This window comes from Leptinotarsa decemlineata, unplaced genomic scaffold (genome assembly GCF_025532065.1).
Source record: "Leptinotarsa decemlineata unplaced genomic scaffold, Ldec_3_MD MMD2_tig00026314_RagTag_RagTag, whole genome shotgun sequence".
NCBI classification, from domain to species: domain Eukaryota; kingdom Metazoa; phylum Arthropoda; class Insecta; order Coleoptera; family Chrysomelidae; genus Leptinotarsa; species Leptinotarsa decemlineata.
Genome location: NW_027412684.1, coordinates 11,119,298 through 11,139,714, shown reverse-complemented (window position 1 = coordinate 11,139,714; position 20,417 = coordinate 11,119,298). Strand labels below are relative to the sequence as shown.

The window sequence follows — 20,417 nt, the reverse complement described above, 5'->3', positions numbered from 1 at the left end:
AATCAATGGCATTTACCGTCATATAGATAGGCAACTTTTGAATTGAACTTATAACCCCTTTCTCCTAAATAATTTACGAAAATTTGTGGACAATTAACTGAAATAATTAAAAATAATTGAGGGTCTTCAATTATTATAAAATTATAAAGATAACCCCTATAGTTAAGTAGACTGAAAATAGTATTGCATGTTTTTTTTGTATCCTTTCCGAAGGACTCATTAATAATGAACCATTAGAGAACCGATTATTTGTTGTATTCTTAACGGAACAACAATAGAAGAGATGATTACAGAGAAGTTTAGAAAATGTTGAATAGAAACCAAATTGCTATCATTATGGAATACATTAACTGAATCGAAGACATTTTACTTGTGTTCATTTCCTATCTGCATCTGGAAGAATTCCACAAGTTGCAATGTACCACAAAACAATCAAAATCGCTTTGAAATTTATGGCCATTTCAGGCAACACTCCTCAAAGAGGATACAGCTTGTTTCAGGTGACCTTGTTTTTGGGTAATATTTTGAGCGGTTTGGGCGTCATTCTTCTTGTGATTATGAAACTAGTTTTACAAGAAGATCAGCTCAGCTTTGCTAATTCCAAAGAGAAAGTTGCTGGAGCATTTCTCTTTGTTCAAGTAAGTGTAAAATTTATATATGAAAATTATTGCTTTAGACTAAATGTGAAGAAATGGGTTACTGTTGAACATATATATGTATATATTCTCGAACTACACCTAAACGATTTGATCTCCACAAACTTTATTGAAAAAATATATCACAACATGTTTCGCTAAACATTAGCTTTTTCAATTAGACCAGTGGTTTCCTTTGTCACTGCACCATCAGTGAAATTATCAGAAAGGCTAATCAATATCATCTCAAACCATTGTAACTTCCAACCAAAATTTAGTCTACGGAACTCATACGACTTAATCAATAAAATAGAGAACATACCTCTACCAGACAACGCAAGTCGATCTTTAAACATCCTTTGATTAAGAATTTCTTGTCTTGGCATAGATATGTGGATGACGTTTTGGTATGTTTTACAGGTACTAAGAGGCAATTAGATACTTTTCATAAGGATATTAACAAAATTCATGAAAACATTAAAAAAGTCACTATTGAAATAGAAACAGACAACTCAATCAATTTTTTGGACCTAACAATTAGTAGAATGAACAACAAACATGATTTTTCAATTTATCACAAACCGTCCTATACGGATATTACGATACATTACGATTCTACCCATTCGTATCAACACAAAGTAGCAGCTTATAATAGCATGATTCACAGATTAGTCAATGTTCCTCTTTCAATAGATAATTTTGATAAAGAACTCAATATCATCAAGCAAATTGCGGTAAACAGTGGGTTTAAAGCCGAATTAATAAACAAAATACTTGTCAAGAAAGTCTACATAAAAGCGATTCGAGACGTTTTTCCCATTGATAAGGTAGATAATCAAAATTATAGAGCTTTAATCTATTTTGGACAACCAACGGAAAAAGTGGCTTCATTTTTGAGGAATCGAGATATTAAAATTGCATATAGAACAAGTAATATGTTGGGAAAGCTAGTTAAAAATAATAAGGATAAAACATCCAAATTCGAGAAATCAGGAGTATATAAATTGAAATGTGGAACGTGCCCTAAGGCATATATTGGTCAAACTGGCAGGACATTTAGGGATCGAATCCAGGAACATCATAAGAGCTATGTAAATAAGAAAACAAATTCAACATATTCAAATCATCTTCTAGAAGAAAATCACATCTTTAATGAAGAGTTCGAAATTTTGAAAATAAAGGTTTGAAACTGAATCATTTGAAAGCAATGGAAATTATTGAACTTGAAAATTCAAACATTCTAATGAATGACCAACTACATTTGAATAGATCACCATTATTGAACTTGTTTTCTTAAAAACCGAGAAAAAATTATTATTGATGTAGATGTGAGGTAATATGCTTTAGGAAATCATAATTGAGCAGGTACGAGATGTAGAGGTTCGGGTAATTTCTTACAGGTAGTCTCAATTATGGTTACCTGTAGTATATAAATATGAATGTAAGGATAATTTGATGTATTAATCACTTGAAAAAGCTAATGATTAGCTAAACATGTTGTGATATATTTTTTCAATAAAGTTTGTGGAGATCAATTCGTTTAGGTGTAGTTTGTGAAATTACTATGGATCTTCATCAAGTAACGGCCGAATCAATCAGAAAATATATATATATATATATATATATATATATATATATATATATATATATATATATATATATATATATATATATATATTCTTTATTCACGTTACTAGACATTTTACTCCTCAGATTCGTGCACATCAATGTCTTTTAATGCAGCTGTTTTAATTCATGTCTTTATTTATATATGAATGCCTGTCTGAAGGGTAGTCTTTGCTGACCAGTAAAGAATAAAACTGTGTACTTCTACTCTTCTACTTCTCCATCTTCAAAGAAAAAATTGTGGGAATGTTCCAAGAAAAAGAAAAAAGCAAATAATTTCAAAATGAACTTTTCAAAAACATGTATAGATCATGCAAAGAGGTAACTTTAAGCAGAAACTGGAACTGAAAATCCTTTCGAAACCACTACTTTCATATGAACATTGAATTATACAAAAAAACTCTTTTTCCTAATGGTGGGTTTGACTATTCTGTATGTATTCATGGAAATATATATAATACATACATAATACAGTTTATTGTATGATTTTCCTTATAAAGGGTTTTACAAAAACCGCGACACGTGTTTCGCTATACAATAGCTTTCTCAAGCTTAAACTGAAGTTATTATTTTACATACTTGTATGCCCACTTTCTCATGAATGAATCTACCTGAAAAGGTCATGTATGAATTCATTAACTACCTATATGAATAAATAAACCAGCTCACATCCAAATTCACTTATGAACAGCTACAAAAAGTTTGCACTTCAGCTGATACCATACAATACAATATCTTTATTCTTTAAAATGATCACTTCACAATGATATAGGAGTCGTCAATGGTAAAAAACATGAAATCTATATAAACATTAGTACCTACAACAGTATTACAATATACATAAATCTAACACATGAGAATGCTTCTTTAAAATAAACAATCAAAACTGTTTATACATGTACATAATACTTGAAATAGGTAATGCCATACATGATATTGATTGTTGATTGGCAAATCTGGATATTCAAAATATTCATTGTAAAAACAACCATCTACGAGATAGTCTCTAATTCTCCGTTTAAATACTAAAATTGATGCTACACTTTTTAGGTCGGAAGGTAGACAATTAAAAAATTTGAAACCTGCTAGAGATGGCGTCTTTTCGAATAATTTTGTACGATGATGTTGTAGTTTGATTGAATTCCCGTTTCTTGTTGCGTAATTATGACATTGGGAGTTAGTTTCTGATTCGAGTTCGCGTTTTTTCACAAAGAGCAGACAGTTATATTTATAGAAAGAAGGTACTGTTAATATCTTCCTTTGCTTGAAAACAGGTCTACATGAATCAGTATGACGTAGATTGTGAAGCATACGAATTATTCGTTTCTGAGCAACAAAGATCCTGTTGATATTTGTTGCGTCTCCCCATAAGACCACATCATAAGATAGACCAGAATTCACAAGAGCATAGTAAACATCTAACAGTTGTTCTTCATTCAGTATGATACTGCACTTTCACGGAGGGAGACCTCGTCGTAACGCCTGAAAAATAATAAGGGGCCACCGTTGTTGTTACCACAAAGCACATATAAGAAATAATGCATAATTTTGGCATTCCTAATATATAGCAAATAACTGAAAACGCCATTAATTCTTATCTTTTCTAATTTGAAGGGTATCCTGAAATCCTCAGCAATCTTCATCAACAAATCCAAAGTAGCAGCCCTACTAGTCGAAATGGAACAGTTCTCAACCATCGACGATTTCGAATCGAGCCTCTATAAAAGTGAATTCACGAAGGTAAATAAAGTTATCAAAAATACCTTTGTGTTCACAGTCATTCTCCATTGTTACACCGCTGGTGCTTTTCTGGTTCCACCGATTTTCGCCGAAGGGAACACTTTACCCTTCGATTGCTACGTACCAAGCTGGTTGGGATACTTCTGGGTTTTGATATATCAGGAGTTAGTTTCGATGAATACAATTATGCTGCCGGTATTGGCAATGGATTACTTTTTCATGACTACTGTTCGCTTGACTCAAGTTCAGTTCAAAATTCTGAACGAAAAAGTGAAAAGAATTTTTAATAATGATGGAAATGATATTGATACGAATATCAAGGAATGTGTTAAATATCACAATTTTTTACTGCGGTTAGTATTTATCCATTAATTTATTGTTGCACTATTCTATGAAATTAACCTAATTATGAAGCAGGGAACGAAAAGCACACACAAACAAATATACAGATATAGTCGAAGTAAACGATATTGTGCGCAGTTAAAGTTGGCGGCACTCTCAAAGGCCAAAAAAACCAATACATAGAAATGAATCGGCAGGGAACTAGTCGACGTGGACTGTAGAATTGACGGTTTGTATTGGATAATTTTTACATACCGAGTTTTATGATTGGCTGAAGAGTCATAAAATTAAATTTGAAGTCATGTTACGGTGACGAATAGAAATCGGGGCATGCGGGCATGCCTTCAGTTCAGGAACTGATCGCGATTTGATTGTTGAAATTCGATATTGGTGCAGTTATATAATTACTTGGAATTTTTGCTACCTGTTTAAAATGTGGCGTCCTTAGACAAATACTAATAGTAATAACGAGTGTGATAACAACGCAGACTTTTTCCAGTGTAGTGATTCCAATAGCGATGGTGAACAATGCAAAAAAGAGATACCAGTGAATAAGATTCGGAAGCATTTGAATATTGAAACACAGAGAGTATGTTTCAATGTATATAAGAATCTACATCTCAAGTAGGGTTTCGAGGGAAACAAACTATCACAAGCAACATCAGATTTGACCAAAATTCCTTTCTCAACTATTCGTAAAATAGTCAAAAACAAACCTAATGAACGCAAGACGCGATGTGATACAGGATTACAGAATATACGACTGTTACAAAAGCAATGAGATTTCTACAACTGAAATCATAAGGAAGAAAATGAATACTTCCGGGCATAACGTGAGCTGTAAAGTACCGAATAAAAATTCCGGGAATGATGACATACAAAGTTTTTAAATGGATAACAATTTGCAGTTTGAGTAGAGCCTTGATAATGACAGCACGACCAGCTGTCGAAAGCGCTCGCATATAATTAAATAGGAGTTATCACATATATATATAAATATATATATATATATATATATATATATATATATATATCTATATATATATATATATATATATATATATATATATATATATATATATATATATATATATATATATATATATAAACTCAGGAGTGCCAGAAGATGACAGTACTACCAACTGTCGAAAGCGCTCACAGATAATCAATAGAAGATATAAAGCTTCAAATCCTTTTTGTAGAATTTAATATTGAAATATATATATATATATATATATATATATATATATATATATATATATATATATATATATATTATAATATATCAGAAACGATTATTGAATAACGAAATTATTTAGCTCCCTAACTATCTTATAAAGGGGGAGCTGTTGGAAGGTTGTACTATATCGTTTACTTGAACTATACTTATTTATTTGGAATTATAGTGTAGGGTATAGAACATACCCCTTTAAAATACCCTGATTTGAAAACTTCTCAGTAACGAGAATTCTATATATCTTTAAAAAAAAATGCCTTATTTCTGATTTCAAATACAGGTTTGAGAATAAAAAACAGAATTGCCAATCAATTTCGAATTATAACTTTTTTCAGATATGCCCATATGATAAACGAAACCTTTTCAATATTTCTGCTCCATCTTCTTTGCATCGAGGTTTTGTTAATGAGCTTCGAAATATACACCATCATGATGAAGTAAGTTGAATAGATTCACCATCTCGATGTCCAAAACTTGTAATGTATAATTGTTTTTAGGTCTGATTTGGAAACAATGAGAGATGGATTGATTTACATCGCCGCTACCTGCACAGATTTCATGCTTTGCTTTTGTTACCCTTCTCAAGCATTAATGGACGAGGTAATAAAAATGAGTTGTAAGTCTTTTGGGATGATACTCCCAAAAGATGGTGTTCAATGGCGAATTATTAAAAATCCACAGATCATCCCATACATTCTGAAAGCTTGTGGCGATTGGGTAAAAATACCTACCACTTCTGCACATATTCAACTTTATTATCAAGTCAAATATTTTTCCAGATTTGTGGAAAACTGCTATAACAACACCTATTTATAAGAGTGGTAAAACATGTGACATTGAAAATTATCGGCCTGTCTCCATAATATGTGCTCCAGCCAAGTCATTTGAGCAAATTATTTATACACGAATATTCACTACGCAAAAATATGTATCATGGAAAAACAGCATGGTTTTGTTAACAATCAATCAATAATACCAATCTATTCATGTTTACTAATTATGCATTTCTTTCATCACAGTTTTATTTTGATTGTAGGTTGATTTATTAGATATATAGATACCTGAATAGTTAACTTTCTAAGGTTAATATATTGTATACAAATTGGGGGTTACCCGTTGAATAAATAAATGAATAAATAAATAATAAACCAAAATTAAAGAGTCAACTCGATACTACTTATATTCACGGATTTCAGAAAAGCTTTTGATAAAGTAACCACGATGTTCTGTTATATAAACTAGGTAAATAAAATTTGATTATCAGAAAATTTGTTATTATTGAAGAGTCATGACTCACATATTTGAGAATGCATAACTCTAAGATTGTAGATAATTTCGTTGGCCAATTGAAATCCACGATGAAATGCACACACTGTGGGTACTCTTCAGTAACATTTGATCCTTTCTGGGATTTGTCTCTCTCCATACCACAAAGAACCGACCAATTGAGTTTGTGGCAATGCTTAGATTCTTTCACAAGAGAAGAAACTTTGGATGGAATTGAAAAACAGACGTGTTCGAAATGCAAGGAAAGGAGAAAATGTACAAAGTCCCTATCAATCCACAAGTTTCCCTATATTTTAGTAATACATTTAAAAAGATTCTCTCCAACGGAAAGTAGAGGCAAATTGAATGATGTCATCGAATTTCCTCTAGAAGGATTGGATATGGACAATTTTGCAGCGGAAAATGTGGCTACTTGTTATAATCTATATGCACTTTTAAATCACAGTGGGACTACTATAGTCTATTTCAAAAGAGTGTAGAGTAATAAAATCTCATTAAGTATTCAAAAGCGCTACAGGGTGATCCGTCAATAAATTCTGTCACTTCCCTAGTCCGCATTGCAAAATTATGTCGTTTCATAAAGAGCAGGTAGGTATCACCCTGTTTTAAGGGATTTGTCCATTGTTATCGACGGATAAATACTGAGCCAGAGGCGCGCTAGTGGGATAATTGCCAAAAGAATATGCATTCATAAAAATTATATTAAAGGAAATAAAAATTTAATACAGCAGAACAGTGTTATTAAAAAAATATAAAATGTAACAATAAAATATATACGAACCGAAATCGGGAAATACTCACAAACACACACGAACGAACTTTACGTATTGAAACACTTGTGGGGACTTTAAATCAATTTATTCACAAAAACGACAAGAACTTTACTGGATACGTTATTACAATTTGACACTTGAACAATACTAAAACTGTGAACTTCCCTTAACATTTAACAACACTCTATTTATACCCTAATTGAATGTTCTAGAGATTACTAGGTACAATTTTCGAGAACCTTCCGAGAAAATAATTATTCAGACTACCCTTAATTCTAAACCCTAACCTGAGCAAAAGTGTCACTGTCACTGATACACTGGTCTCTGTCCAGATTGCTTATCCCGCTACAGTATATTTACAATTCAATTAAATTATTCTACATCAGTATAGTCTTCATCCGAAGAACTGTCATCATCCCCTGGTGTTATAATTATAGGGTCAACCACCTGATCGACCAAGTTGTCCAGTTCCCACATTTTATCTTCCTCTTTCAAAACATGCTGGATTGCTTTTTGCCAGTTTTCTGATGTGATTTCCATAATGGCTTGATCAAACAATACCTTGACATCTTTCATTTTAAATGTGGTATTGTGTCTTGCAACATATCCTTTAACTTGTGCCCATATAAGTTCTATAGGATTTAATTCGCAATGATATGGCGGTAGGCGCAGCACAGTTACTTTATACTTTTCTGCTACATCTTCTACGGCATATTTCATGAAGCGAGATTTATGTTGTTTTACTATGGCTAGTAGTTCCTTCTTTACTGAATTCGTCTCAAACTGAATACCTTCATTTGACAGCCAGTTAATAATTTCTTGCTTTCTCCAAGCTGAAGTTGGTACCTTCTCTAAGCGCCTTGAATGGTAGCTTGCATTATCCACAACCACGACCGAATCAGCTGAAAGAAATTTTAACATTTCCCCGAAGTAGTCTTCGAAGACATCCGAATTCATGTCCTCATGATAATCTCCCGTCCGGCACGACTCAAAGCTTAACAAACCTTCTTTTAAAAATCCGTCTTCGCTTCCAATGTGAGCAATTATAAGCCTCTTCCCTTTTCCCGAAGGCACTTTAATACCCGTCGAAAGGCCTTCTATGAAAGCTTGGCGAGAACTTGTTATATTTTTATCTTGCCACATTTTTTTGACTATATAACCTTCGTTTATCCACGTCTCATCAAGATAAAAAATTTTCTTTTGCTCTCTGCGGTACTGCTTTATAGTCGTCAAATATTTTCGTCTCCAGCAAACAATTTCATCACTTTCCAGTAATAGTGCCTTTCGATTGTGCTTTTCCCAGGCAAAATTCATACTTTTTAAAGTTTTCCATAAAAGTGTTCTGGATATCAAAGGAATATCGTTATCTTGGCTTATCTCGATAAATATGTTTAAGACACCATTACAATATATTTAAACCCTTTTTCTTAATTACCGGGTTTAATAGGTATTGCATGATTGGTGGGCAGGGTCAAAAAGGGATTATTATAATGACATGGCACCTCGGAACTAAGTGTTAACCCTTTTTTGAGAAATCATGCTCAAGTATATGAACCCAAATTGCATATTAAATAAGTTTACAAGAACCACTAAAATTAATCTTAATCTTTTTTTAAGAAATTTTACTTACCTAAATACATGTAGGTACTTAGTTTTAGACCAAATTACTTCCCAAAAATGGCCTTTTATTATTATCTATGTCTGTAATTTTTAATTTACTTTAATTATTAAGTTTAATAATCCTAAGATTTGCCTACGCCCATGGACGACAACGAAATTCAGGCAAATTTTATGACACTTCATGATTTATTACTCTACACTCTTTTGAAATAGACTATAACAGAGGACATTATACATCATACTGCAGACACCCGTATACTGGCGCGTGGCACAAATACAACGATTCACACTTCACACGTGTCACCAATTTCACCAAAGTCGCTTGTGAGTGGAGAAGCATAAGTCCTCTTTTATGTAAAGGACGGAACAAAATCGCACCTTTAAGATAACCGAGGGAGAGTTTCTTTGTGCAATTATTATTTATTTTCTGTTAATTACTTACATAGTGAAATATAAATGGATTTTATTATTGAAAAGTAACTTACAAAATAGATACTTCTGTGTTAAACACTATGGTAACACATCAGGTAAATTTTATGCTAGCTCTGGTGTTCCTCAAGGATCTAACCTTGGACCACTATTATTTGTTCTATTCATAAATGATCTCCCTTCCATTTTGAAATTTTTTGAATGTTTGCTTTTTAAAAATATATAAACAGATACAAACAGTTAGGGATTGTGTTAATTTGCAAAGGGACATCGACAGTATTCATGAATGAAGCATCACAAACAAATTGAAGGTTAATATTAACAAATGTAGAATCATCACAATAACTCGTTTGAAGGATCCTGTTATTTTTGATTATATGAAAGATGGGCAAAAGTCCTCCACAGATGTTCTGAGGTTAGAGATCTTGGGGTAAATTACAATACTAACTTACCGTTTGCCAAACATATTCAAAATATTGTTGAATCGTCAAATCGAATGTTATTATTCATTATTAGACATACGAATAACAATACTATAAAATTGCAAGTATAATATGGTCAGGTGAATATCGGTCTACAATCAATGCAACCGAGAAAATACAAAATAAATTATATTATAATTATTGATTATTCATTATCCATGTAATTAGACCTTTGGTCTGTTTCGATACAAATAAATAAATAAATCCCTTTTTTGGAAGTTGGAATACATTATTTCGAGAGTGTTGAGGGACCCCAAATCAAGATTAACTAGAACTCGTTAGGTGGAGAAATACTATGTTTTTCATAACATTTTCGACCAAACATTATTTTCCTGAGCTACCGTATTTTTTACAGATTTCTGAAATATCCAATAGTGCTTATTGCAGTAAATGGTATGAACATCCCAAATACAGTCGTGATATTCGGTTTATAATACAACGCGGACAAAAAAGCGTTCTTATTGAAGCAGGGAAATTCTCTCCTATGGATTTGAGAACTGGATTAGCCGTAAGTTTCTTCAAAGCTAAATAAATTTATATTTGAAAAATAATTTATATCACTCAAACAACTACAACTGCAGTGCAAGTTGCAAGGTTTCAGCAGAATTTTTGTTTGACAATTCCTGAGCAATTCTTCAAAATTGAATACAGGTGAAAATTTTGAAGCCAAAAAAAGAACCACTGAAGAAATTTGTTTAAAAACTTCCTAGCAATGTTGAAAAATGACGCATTTAACCTCACGAATTCAAATACAATTTCTGTCAGTAAAAAATAAACCAAAACATCATTATTCTGAACAGATGGAGGATAGAGTTTTATTTTTGTAGATTGATCAAATATGTACTCAACAATATTTAATGCTAGTTACATATGTAACTGATTTATATTCATACTTTGCTAGTTAGAAACTGTCTCTGATATTTCAACTTTGAATTTTTTTCAGACCATACAAACAATGGTGTCATATGCTATGTTCTTGAAGACTATGGGTGGCAAAGGATACTAGATTTGAACATCGGTGATGATCTGCACATTATATTAGTGACGAACCTCATTACCAAAAAAATTGTGTTTAGAGAACATGAATATTAATGAGAGTCGACGACACCATACACTGCACGATAATTGAAAGATAATAAAATATATAGATTTTGAAAATGATTAAAATGAAGTTTGATTACAATTCATTTTCGAAAAGCAAAATATATTTCATTTGTTCAATATTGAACTTGTTTGCCAAATTCAGAAACTATCAGTTGAACAGTCAATGTCAAATTCTTGAAATATGCTCAGTAATGTATATTCAAGTTGAGTTGAGTTCAGTCTAGTTGGAAAGTCTAGATTTACCATGTCATTCAAAAAAATTGATTATATATTGAGCATGCTCCCGTTTGATTTTCTGAAGAACAAAAATAGCAGAAAATTCTATAAAATTCTCTTCGAATCCACAATTCAATACATCCCAAAAACTTACTGCATATTATGATGCACTGTTTGGAACCTTTGGTGTAGTAATGAATATTACTGGAGTTTTTTCCCAACACCAAATCGTTATTTTCAACACCTCGACACGTGTTTCGATCACCAAGTGATCATCTTCAAAGAGGACACGACACGTGTTTCGATCACTTGGTGATCGAAACACGTATCGAGGTGTTAAAAATAACGATTTGGTGTTGGGAAAAAACTCCAGTAATATTTACTGCATATTGGTTCAAATGGGTTTTTCTTAAACAACTGTCGTTCCCATACAAACAATCCTTAAAAGTCGAGACGAATGTCGATTAACAAGGTCTCAGCTTTACATAGATTCTCAACACTATCGACAGTAGTACAAACAAAAAGCATTTATGATTCAACAGCCGAAGGCCTTATCAGTGGTGCTAGGCGGAACCACAAATACATGGGATAGATCCCATAGAGTTAACTCCTTTAAAATCGAAATTTCGATTTTGAATTCAAATTACTATTTGAAACTCGAAATTACAAGATTGAAGTCGAAATTTCGACTTTAACTAGCTGGGGATTCGCTGAGGGAGTTGATATATGATATTGTATCGTAAGTGGAAAAAAAAGGATAACCTAAAAATCATAAAAGATCTACAGATCTTGCTCCATATACCCCCACCAATGGGTAGCCCCATCTATACAATAGAAGCTTCAAATGGTCTACAATGTTTAAGAAATTTTCACAGTATTTGAAACTTTTTTGGCTTCCCTATAACCTGGGAAGTTTTCCCAATGTTCCATACCATTCCTGAGCAATCCACATCATTCGAGAATCTTTCGGTATGTTCTGGAATTTTGTAGAATGATCTTGAACACTCTGCAATAGAGTGAAAAAACCTTCAGATGAAAAAATAAATCCTCTTCTTGGATAAAAGTTGAAGGAGCTATAACTCCCCCGATCTTTCCTCAATGATCTATAATGTTCCAGGATGTTCTCCAACCTTCTAGTCTAGACTATTACCGATCATTCTACCACATTTGAGAATGTTGTGGGATATTCTGAAATGTTTTGTAATTCTGTCGTATATTGCTGTTTAAGAACAGCATTAGTAGCTTTGTATTATTATAGGAATAAATGTGATGTTAATGAAATCAGTGACATCAAAATTGAAGATTTCCTCATCTCGGCTCACCTGTTTTCAACCCAAAAACCCTCTGAATTATCTCATCGCTGAAATAATTTTTCTCGCCTTCTAGGAAAATCAGCTGTCTACGAGTATACTTACACTGTAAGCAGAAAAACTCTGAGTAGATCATTTTCAAAGTCTATTTTTCTTTCATATGACAACCATCTCCTAATATCATAATTTCTAATATGTATCACAGTTATACTTAAATAATATTTTAGATTAGTAATAGCTTCTCAAATTAACGTGTATTTTACTTCACTCTGCTTCAACAATCTTCAACAATCGTGGATTATTTCAATCCATACATTTCTTTCTCCTGACTTTCAGTGATGCTTAAAAAATAAGTTTAAGATTAAGTACAAACTGGAAAGTTAAGAAACAAGCGAGAATTGAAATATGCTGTACATATTTCATGGATTAAATGATCATTTTGGTCTGAATAGACTCTCAATGGAAGTGTTTATTCTTTCTCGTGGTCAAGAATACATTCTGGCAAGTAAAAACTTGCCAGGATGCAATGTAATTTACAGAAAAAGCTAAGAATAATCGATTTTGGAACATTTATCTCGCTTGTATCAGATATAGGACAGATTGGAAAGTAATTTGTTTGTCAGATACAAGGCAGACAAAAAAATAGTGACCTGAAGTATTTTTACGAGTCATAGAAATAACTAAGATAACGATAGATAAAACAAAAAAGTTTTAAGACATAAGTCAATGTACATTATAGTGTAGTCTTATGAAATAACACAACATAAATTATTCTTTATGATAACTGACCACTGGGTGGAAAATAGCTGCCGTCATTTCATGACTCTTATAACATACATACCTACTTTCAAAATCCTATTCAGAATTTTTCAATTTTTTTCCTTGACAGAAATATAGTTAATAAACCAAATAGTTCTAGTTCTCCTAATGTAACTCAAAGTGAAGAAATTAATCTTTCATATAAAATAAAACCATATTTACTTGGATTCACTCAGCTTTTTCTTACAGTCTACAAAAATTTCATCGCCGGAACGCAGGTTGTAACTGTAGATTCTCTTATTGGGATATCTCATCTCTTCAATGTGCTGTAAAAAAAATTAAATTATTTTACTCATAAGTTTAACTCGTTAGAAGTAGACATATTAGTCAATAATAGAACTCTATACACAGGATATCCATTGGACATCTGACAAGTTTTGTCCCTATGGACATTAAAGGAACATTCGATGGATGTCCATGAAAACGTTGACAACGTTGACGTTAAATGAAAGTCCAGAGGATATCCTCTGGATATCTTTCTATGGATTCTTCTGATTTTCTTGGACGTTAATTGATGAAGACCCATGGTAATTTCAAAAACTATACGGAAAACAATTCGATCTTCACAAACTTTATTTTCAAAATTTCACGACATGTTTCGCCGTCATAGTAGCTTTTTTGTGGCACACTGACATACACAAAAAGGTCCCCAATAGGATATCCATGAAAGATCTATTATTAATTCATATATAAATGGACCATTAGTGGATGTGTTTCAATATAATAAAGAGAGAGAAGAAGAATGTTATGTCAAAATGAAAGATAACTAGTCAGAATTGTGTAATTTAAGGAAAAATGTATGGATATTTTTGTTTGAGTAGAAAGTATCTCAGGTACAGACAAGATAATACACAATTTGGATACTCAATTCTGGCACATGGAAACAAAAAATGCCCTCATCATTAAAAAAAAACACAAAATAGAAATAAAATTACCGGAAATCGAATAAGCTGATGAGGAAAAAATATGTGGTACTTTCTGCATTAAATACATGTAAGTAACATATCATACACTAAACTTTCATTTCACGAAAATTGTCACATTGTAATTTAATGGGAGCATTCACACGCCATACTCGTATCTAAGATGAAGTGAAAAATTGGTGTATAGTCCAGCCGTAAAAGGCAAAAAAACACTTTTTTCTTTGGAGCAGTGAAATTAGCACAAGGACGGAAGGTTGAATGTTGTAGGTATATAATATCTTATTTGTCTGTACTTGTCAGTCCCCACCACAGGCAGAAAGCTAGGTTAGTGAAAGTTTGGCTTACTCTAAACCGCCGCAGCCAGAAATAATACTATAGGAAGAATATGACCATAAGCTGCCAAAGTCCAGGACTTATCTTTAAAAGAGCTTAAGGCTAATTTTTGATATGATGCATATGAAATTTACAAATCAAAGGAGCTGATATTAAGCCAGGCTTAATAATAAAACTTGTTATAATTAGTTACATTCAGACTCTATTACTTTCAAGTTATAATTTTGTAATTGTATAACTCAAGGGAATTTAGTACTGTTTCTCCATTTTTCCAGATATTTTTTTTTTATTTTTATTTCCAAAAAATCTGTTTAAAATCTGTTTTTCCGTTAACCAGCTGTCACACCCCTACGAACGACAACCCTCAGAAGTCGAAACTTGTGCGAGCTAAGGATTAACGAGGTCTTACCTTTTAACGTGTGATTCCTAACACGTCTTCCTAAAGTGAGATAGAACATGGATAAAGTAGGAAATGGTGATGTAAGTAAATGACGTCTATGAGAGAGACCGTAATTTTTTCAGGCGTGGAAAAGGTACTTTGATAAATTGTCTAATCTTTTATTAAATACTCACTGGTACGTCTGAATCTCTAAAGTCCTGGTCCATGTAGTAAAGTTTCATCTTTGTCGCGGAGAATCCGGCAAAGCTTTCCAATTTCATCTTGAGCTCATTCACGGTGAGGTAAACGTCAACAGATTTAATCTCTTTAGCTTCTCCACAAATGAAAGTAATTTTCACCCTTTTTTCTGGACGCAAGTCAACATTTACAAGAGGATCCAGTTTTCCATGAATCTGAACCAATTCAAAGTACCTATGAAATATTAAAGTAGTGTAAATATTATAACTATTGTGGGTATATCAGAAACTCATTTGAAAGTATTTATCGAAATATATCAGAAAGAATATTCGACACTGTTCAATACGACATAAAAATGCAATAACGTCAGATAAAGTGTAAAAAACGACTAGAAGCAATCTAGGAATTCCTGAATCGAATGTGGTTCTAATTCTATTAGAAATTTGAAATTTTTTTGAAACTTTCCCAACATTTCCTATTTTGTGATAATGTATTGAAATACTTCGGTGCGTATGATGTGTTAGAAAATGGATTGGTAAACATATATTTGTACATTATGAAAGATAAGTATGATTCATCTCTGATTCTTTGAATGTATTCTTTTGTTTGGTTTTGTATATCAATTTCTTTGTTTTCTAAATGAACCATTTTTTGAAATGATGTTTTATAGTTTGATAGTTTCAGCTAGAACTCAAAAAATCAGTTTCATCAGCTATTGGTAATGTAGCTATTTCCCTTCATAGCTTAAATTTGATAGTTCGTACTGGAACCTATGAATCTATTGAAGTCACTTTCCCAACACCAGAACAAAATTACGGTCTCTCGATGCGCGTTTCGCTAACCAAATTAGCGTCCTCAGGAGATCATTATAACTAAATTTTACTACTATGTTGGTGTTTATATATACTAGTGGCCTAACTACTCCCTGTTAGCAGTACCTAACTACCACCGGTTAGTATTACCTAACTACTACCTGTTATTGTTACTATGCTGAACTATCTGTCTTTAATAACTCTATTTTGTTATGTATTTAGTCTATGTCAGTGACTACCCCCTTTTTTACCTAATATTTATCTGTTTTTCATTTAGAATTATTATGTATAAGACCAAACAATGGTTGTTCGGAATAGGACCTTAGAATTTACGAAATGAGCTGCGAGGATTGTGATAAGAAATATATTGGTCAAACTAAAAGGACTATATTAGCTCGCTAAAAGGAACATGTTTCGCATGTTTAGTTTCATACACCGGAGAAATCTATTGTCGCTCAACATGCCACGGAGAACTACCACAGAACAAGTGAGAAATGTTTAAAATTCTTGAGGCCGGCATGACAATTTATAGGTTTCTGGATGAATTTGAAAGATTGGAAATCAAAAAGTGTGTCGCTGTGAATAGCGATAAAGGCCCTTTGTTCGATCTTATAATTAATAATTCTTAATAAAAAACAGATTAATATTAGGAAAAAACAAAAATGGGGATAGTCACTAACATAGAGGAAATACATAACAAATTAGAGGTATTATAAAATAGGTGGTTTAGCATAGGAACAATAACTGATAGCAGTTAGGTAATACTAATCGATAGTAGCAAAGGTACTACTACCAGGTAGTACTTAGGCCAGTATTATATACAGGGCTATTCGAATTCGTTTCTGTACATGGGGATCTTGTAAACGATAAGAGATAGAGTGTCGGTTAAATTATGACAAAGTTGCGTATTTCAGAGACCTATTCAATGATGCAAAGAAATCGAATATAGCTCTTTTGGTTCTGAAGATATACAGGAAAAACCAAAAAATCCCAAATATTTTTTTTGCCTATATCTTCTTTATTCGCAGACATATTGAAAATCTGTCCACATTTTGCTATTGGCACTTGATGTGGGCTCTCAGAATATATTCATGAATCTTTTATATAGGGTGTCATCTGACTTGGGCCACCCCCATCTTTGAATTTTTAAATACGGTTTTTCCTGTATATATCCAGAACCAAAAAAGATATATTCGATTTCTTCACATCATTGAATAGGTCTCTAAAATACACAACTTTGCCACAATTTAACCGACACCCTATCTCCTATCGTTTACGAGATCCCCATGTACATAAACGAATTTGAATAGCCCTGTATAAACACTAACATAGTAGTAACATTCAATCATAATGATCTCCTGAAAACGCTAACTTGGTGAGGAAACGTGCGTCGAGAGACCGTAATTTTGTTCTGGTGTTAGGTAAGTGTTTTCAACAGAAGATGTCATTTATTAAAATGAGAAGTAGAATGATACTTGTTATACTTCCTTATGGAATGTCTACACTATTTTTTCTGATATCAGACTTGAATTTTTTTTAATTTCAGTTTTTTGTTGACGATTTCATAACCATTTCAATACCGTCTCTCTAATTCCACATTTTTCGAGATTTCCCTACTAATACGGTTCAAAAAAATAAAAAGTAACAATTCCTAAAAATGAAGTTGTATAAATAAAAAGAAGAATATGGATCTAAAAATAAATATAAATTAAATATAGTTTAAAAAACTGAAAACACGCTTTTAAAGAACATCGAACTAAAAAGTTAGAAATAATTTTTTTAAATAAGCTCAAAACAATAACGAACGAATAAATCAAGCCATATTGTCGATATATCAAGTAGGTTACGGACAGCGCCATCTGCCCGAGAATAGATCAAACAATAATGTCGATATATCAAGGAGGTTACGTACAACGCCATCTGCCGTCGAATAGATCAAGCAATACCTCTGTCAAATACAGGTCCCGAGCTTGACAGTTACAAACAAACATACATACATTCATACAGGTGAAGCTAATATAAAGTGTGTAAAAAATAACCAGAAACCTGGAATAGTTGAAATTCATAGGAAGAATATTGAAATGTTCCAAATACCAATTTTGTATTACTTGTTTAATGATTGTATGCACTTATAATTCATTTTTATTGAAAAAAGTCATAAGTAAACCTTTGTGGAGCCAATTCCAGCAAAATACATATTCTCCCCAAAAAAATATTATTGTCACACACTACAAGGTTGATTCACATGTTTTCATTCGGTGCAATGTACGTAGAACGTGATATGGAAGGTCAAGCTAATTGAAGAGAAATCCTAAAAGCATTCTAATGATTATCTTCGGTCAGTTAAAATGCAATTTGGGATTCGGTAGCTCATGCTGGAAAGCACTAATGAAGGTGGATATCAGAATGAGAAGTGAAACCGGATATGAAACTTCGTGACCACACTATTAGTATTGTTTTTGATTGGGAATGAAACAATATAATTTAACTAATACATATAAAATTATTTGTTCCTCCATTCACAGATCATTGCGGTTAGTTTTCTCTTAAAATTGTCCAAATTATTGATGATTACAACCAAACTTCACTTATTTAACAAGACGGTAGAGAGTCTGTTTAAACTTGTATACTCACCGTTCAGGTTGATCACTTTCCGGCTTATCCATGTAATATCTTATGAAAGCCCTTTCAGCATCCTCTCTCTCATCTGGGGTAATCTTTCCACCACCATTCAATGTTTTTACATTTGGAAGTCTCGCTATCAGTAATTGTCTTCGTTCGTGCTCTGTATATTCATTACTCTCCCACAAAGGACAAGTCTAAAGCAGAATTATTGAAATTATATAATTGAATGAAGATAACTAAATAAGTAGGTATAGAAAATCGATGAGTGAAACGGCTACTAAAAGATGAGTATACGGGTCTACTCAAAAAATTGAAATTTGGCATAATGAAATTAATGCATGAATACTTTGTTTTGAAGTGAAATTGACAGATGAAACTTTCAAGATGGCGACTGGGCGCCATCTGGAAAAAAAATTAAATGGAAAAATGGGTCTTGTGACACATCATTTTGAAGCTACTAACGAATACTTCACGATCCTATAATATAATGTCAATATCTTCAACTACTACAAAATGGCGGAACTTTCAATAATTGCCTGAATACATTGACATTTAACTACATAGTATGAGGTAATAGGCTTGAGGTCAGTTCAGAAGATGCTCGAAATGAATTGCCTTGAACTTCTTGATATATGAACACAGTAACGTCAATATTTTTACAAATATTTATTATTCTCTGTCGTGTATCCAATATTGAAGCAGGTTCAGTTTCGTACACCTTTTGCTTCGAATAGCCCCATAAAAAGAGTCCAAAGGTGTCAAATCTGACGAGCGGGCTGGCCATTCTGTAGAACCTCGACGGCCAATCCAACGACCGGAAAAAGTAGTATCCAAATAGTTTCTTACTTGTCTGGAGTAATGTGGTGGTGTTCCATCTTGTTAATACAATATCCAAATCGAATTCATTAGGATTCGCTTCGACGATTTCAGTGATGAGAGGGTCAACAGTAGTTTCCAGCATTTTCAAATACGGTTCCCCTGTTAAATTTTGATTAATAAATAGAGGTCCTACAATATGGTTTCCTGATATTCCTGCCCAAACGTAATTTTTTTCTGGATATTGGGTATGTGTTTCCCGAAAAACGTGAGGGTTGGTGTCACTCCATTAACGACAATTTTGTCTGTGAACATTGCCGATAAAAAAATAATTCGTCACTAAAACAAATATTGTGGAGATAGGTAGGATGCCTTGCAATGGTTTCCGTCATGATTTCTCAGAATTCTGTTCTTCGATCAAGGTCATCTTCAGTTAATTGGCGTAACATTTTAATTTTGTATGGATGATACATATTCCTCTTCAAAAGTCTCCACACAGTAAAAGGAGACACCTCACAAACATTCGCGACGAAATAAGTAGACTGTTCAGGATTTACCATCTGACCAATTATTTACACTTGCTGTTCTTCCGGAATAGACGGATGACTTGGGGGCTTTTTGTTATGTACACTACCGGTAGATGTGAATTTTCTACAGATAGGACGATTCGGAAAACGTTCATTGAAAATCCCTTCGGCCTATGAAAGTTAC

At 32.7% G+C, this 20,417-nt stretch overlaps 2 protein-coding genes across 3 annotated transcripts in view; one reads left to right on the top strand and one right to left on the bottom strand.

The window, feature by feature from the left end:
• The first annotated feature begins 187 nt into the window (after window positions 1–187).
• On the top strand, window positions 188–11,296 carry LOC111512084 (odorant receptor 85c). The gene is made up of 6 exons (XM_074181767.1): window positions 188–638; window positions 3,876–4,354; window positions 5,916–6,017; window positions 6,078–6,180; window positions 10,527–10,679; window positions 11,115–11,296. Exons 1-6 carry the CDS (start codon window positions 417–419, stop codon window positions 11,175–11,177), a joined length of 1,122 nt encoding a protein of 373 aa, XP_074037868.1. The 5' UTR covers window positions 188–416; the 3' UTR covers window positions 11,178–11,296.
• A 1,637-nt stretch (window positions 11,297–12,933) lies between these two features.
• mlt (tubulin folding cofactor E like protein mlt) overlaps window positions 12,934–20,417 on the bottom strand; it is a 50,530-nt gene continuing 43,046 nt past the window's right edge. For both annotated transcript variants that reach the window (XM_074181629.1, XM_074181628.1), the window contains exons 4-7: window positions 18,900–19,084; window positions 15,450–15,687; window positions 13,783–13,886; window positions 12,934–13,142 (exon numbers count right to left, since the gene is read on the bottom strand). In XM_074181629.1, coding sequence (XP_074037730.1) covers window positions 13,100–13,142; window positions 13,783–13,886; window positions 15,450–15,687; window positions 18,900–19,084 — 570 coding nt within the window. In that variant the 3' untranslated portion in view covers window positions 12,934–13,099. The remainder of the gene's footprint in view (window positions 13,143–13,782; window positions 13,887–15,449; window positions 15,688–18,899; window positions 19,085–20,417) is intronic.

What these genes read in the sequence shown, in the direction of transcription:
- LOC111512084 (XM_074181767.1), top strand. Translation starts at nt 417, where the DNA reads ATGTACCACAAAACAATCAAAATCGCTTTGAAATTTATGGCCATTTCA. An exon ending in GAGCATTTCTCTTTGTTCAA is followed by an intron (nt 639 to 3,875) that starts GTAAGTGTAAAA and finishes TCTAATTTGAAG; the next exon opens with GGTATCCTGAAATCCTCAGC. An exon ending in TATCACAATTTTTTACTGCG is followed by an intron (nt 4,355 to 5,915) that starts GTTAGTATTTAT and finishes AACTTTTTTCAG; the next exon opens with ATATGCCCATATGATAAACG.